At 48.1% G+C, this 798-nt stretch overlaps 1 protein-coding gene across 1 annotated transcript; it reads left to right on the top strand.

Annotated features, from left to right (window-relative positions):
• Window positions 1–217: 217 nt before the first annotated feature.
• LOC109244036 lies at window positions 218–790 on the top strand. Its single transcript, XM_019411061.1, has one exon. It carries the CDS (start codon window positions 218–220, stop codon window positions 788–790), a length of 573 nt encoding a protein of 190 aa, XP_019266606.1.
• Window positions 791–798: the final 8 nt, after the last annotated feature.

The raw sequence follows: 798 nt of genomic DNA, 5'->3' as shown, positions 1-798 counted from the left end.
CGAGAGAGGCATGCCACCTTTATTATTCACTCATAATTTTTGTGTGTCACCTTCAGAAATAGTCTATGCATTGGAGAAGCTCAGAACGAAGGTAAAGTGGCCACAAAAGATGAGGTCAGATCCAAACACACGAAAGTCAGACGCACTCTGCGAGTTCCACCAAGAACGAGGGCACAAAACCGAGGACTGCATCGCCCTAAGATAGGAGGCCGTAAACATGCTCCGAAAAGGACACCTCAAGGAATTGTTGATCGAACGGGGAATGACCAACTTTGCCAGAGGATGCGAACAACATCAGGGATCGCGGAAGCCGCCCTCACCAACCCGCACCATCCAAATGATCATCGGCGGCGACGACGCCTCTATCAACAGCGTAAATTTCACCATGACCCATAAGCTCAAACGGTCGATCACTCACGAACGGTATGACAAACTCGAAGAAAGTATAATCATCGATAAGTCGGATACCCACTGTTTGGCTTTCCCTCACTATGATGACCTTGTTATCACCTTACGAATTTTAGACATAGATGTGAGACGCATTATGGTAGATGATGGGAGCGGCACGTGCATTATCCACCCTCGGGTACTTGCACAAATGAAATTTGAGGATAAAATAGTGCCGCATTGCATCACGCTAGCAGGTTTTAACAATGCAGTTGAACGAACATCTGGAAAGATCACACTTCCCGTCCTGGCCAGCAGCGTCACTCTGGAAACCACATTCCATATCATGGACCAGGACACAGCGTACAATGCCATAATAGGCGACCCTGGATACACGCCATGAGGGCCATC

Source organism: Nicotiana attenuata, unplaced genomic scaffold, assembly GCF_001879085.1.
Source record: "Nicotiana attenuata strain UT unplaced genomic scaffold, NIATTr2, whole genome shotgun sequence".
Lineage (NCBI taxonomy): Eukaryota > Viridiplantae > Streptophyta > Magnoliopsida > Solanales > Solanaceae > Nicotiana > Nicotiana attenuata.
This window is presented reverse-complemented; position numbering and strand designations above follow the sequence as displayed.

What these genes read in the sequence shown, in the direction of transcription:
- LOC109244036 (XM_019411061.1), top strand. Translation starts at nt 218, where the DNA reads ATGCTCCGAAAAGGACACCTCAAGGAATTGTTGATCGAACGGGGAATG.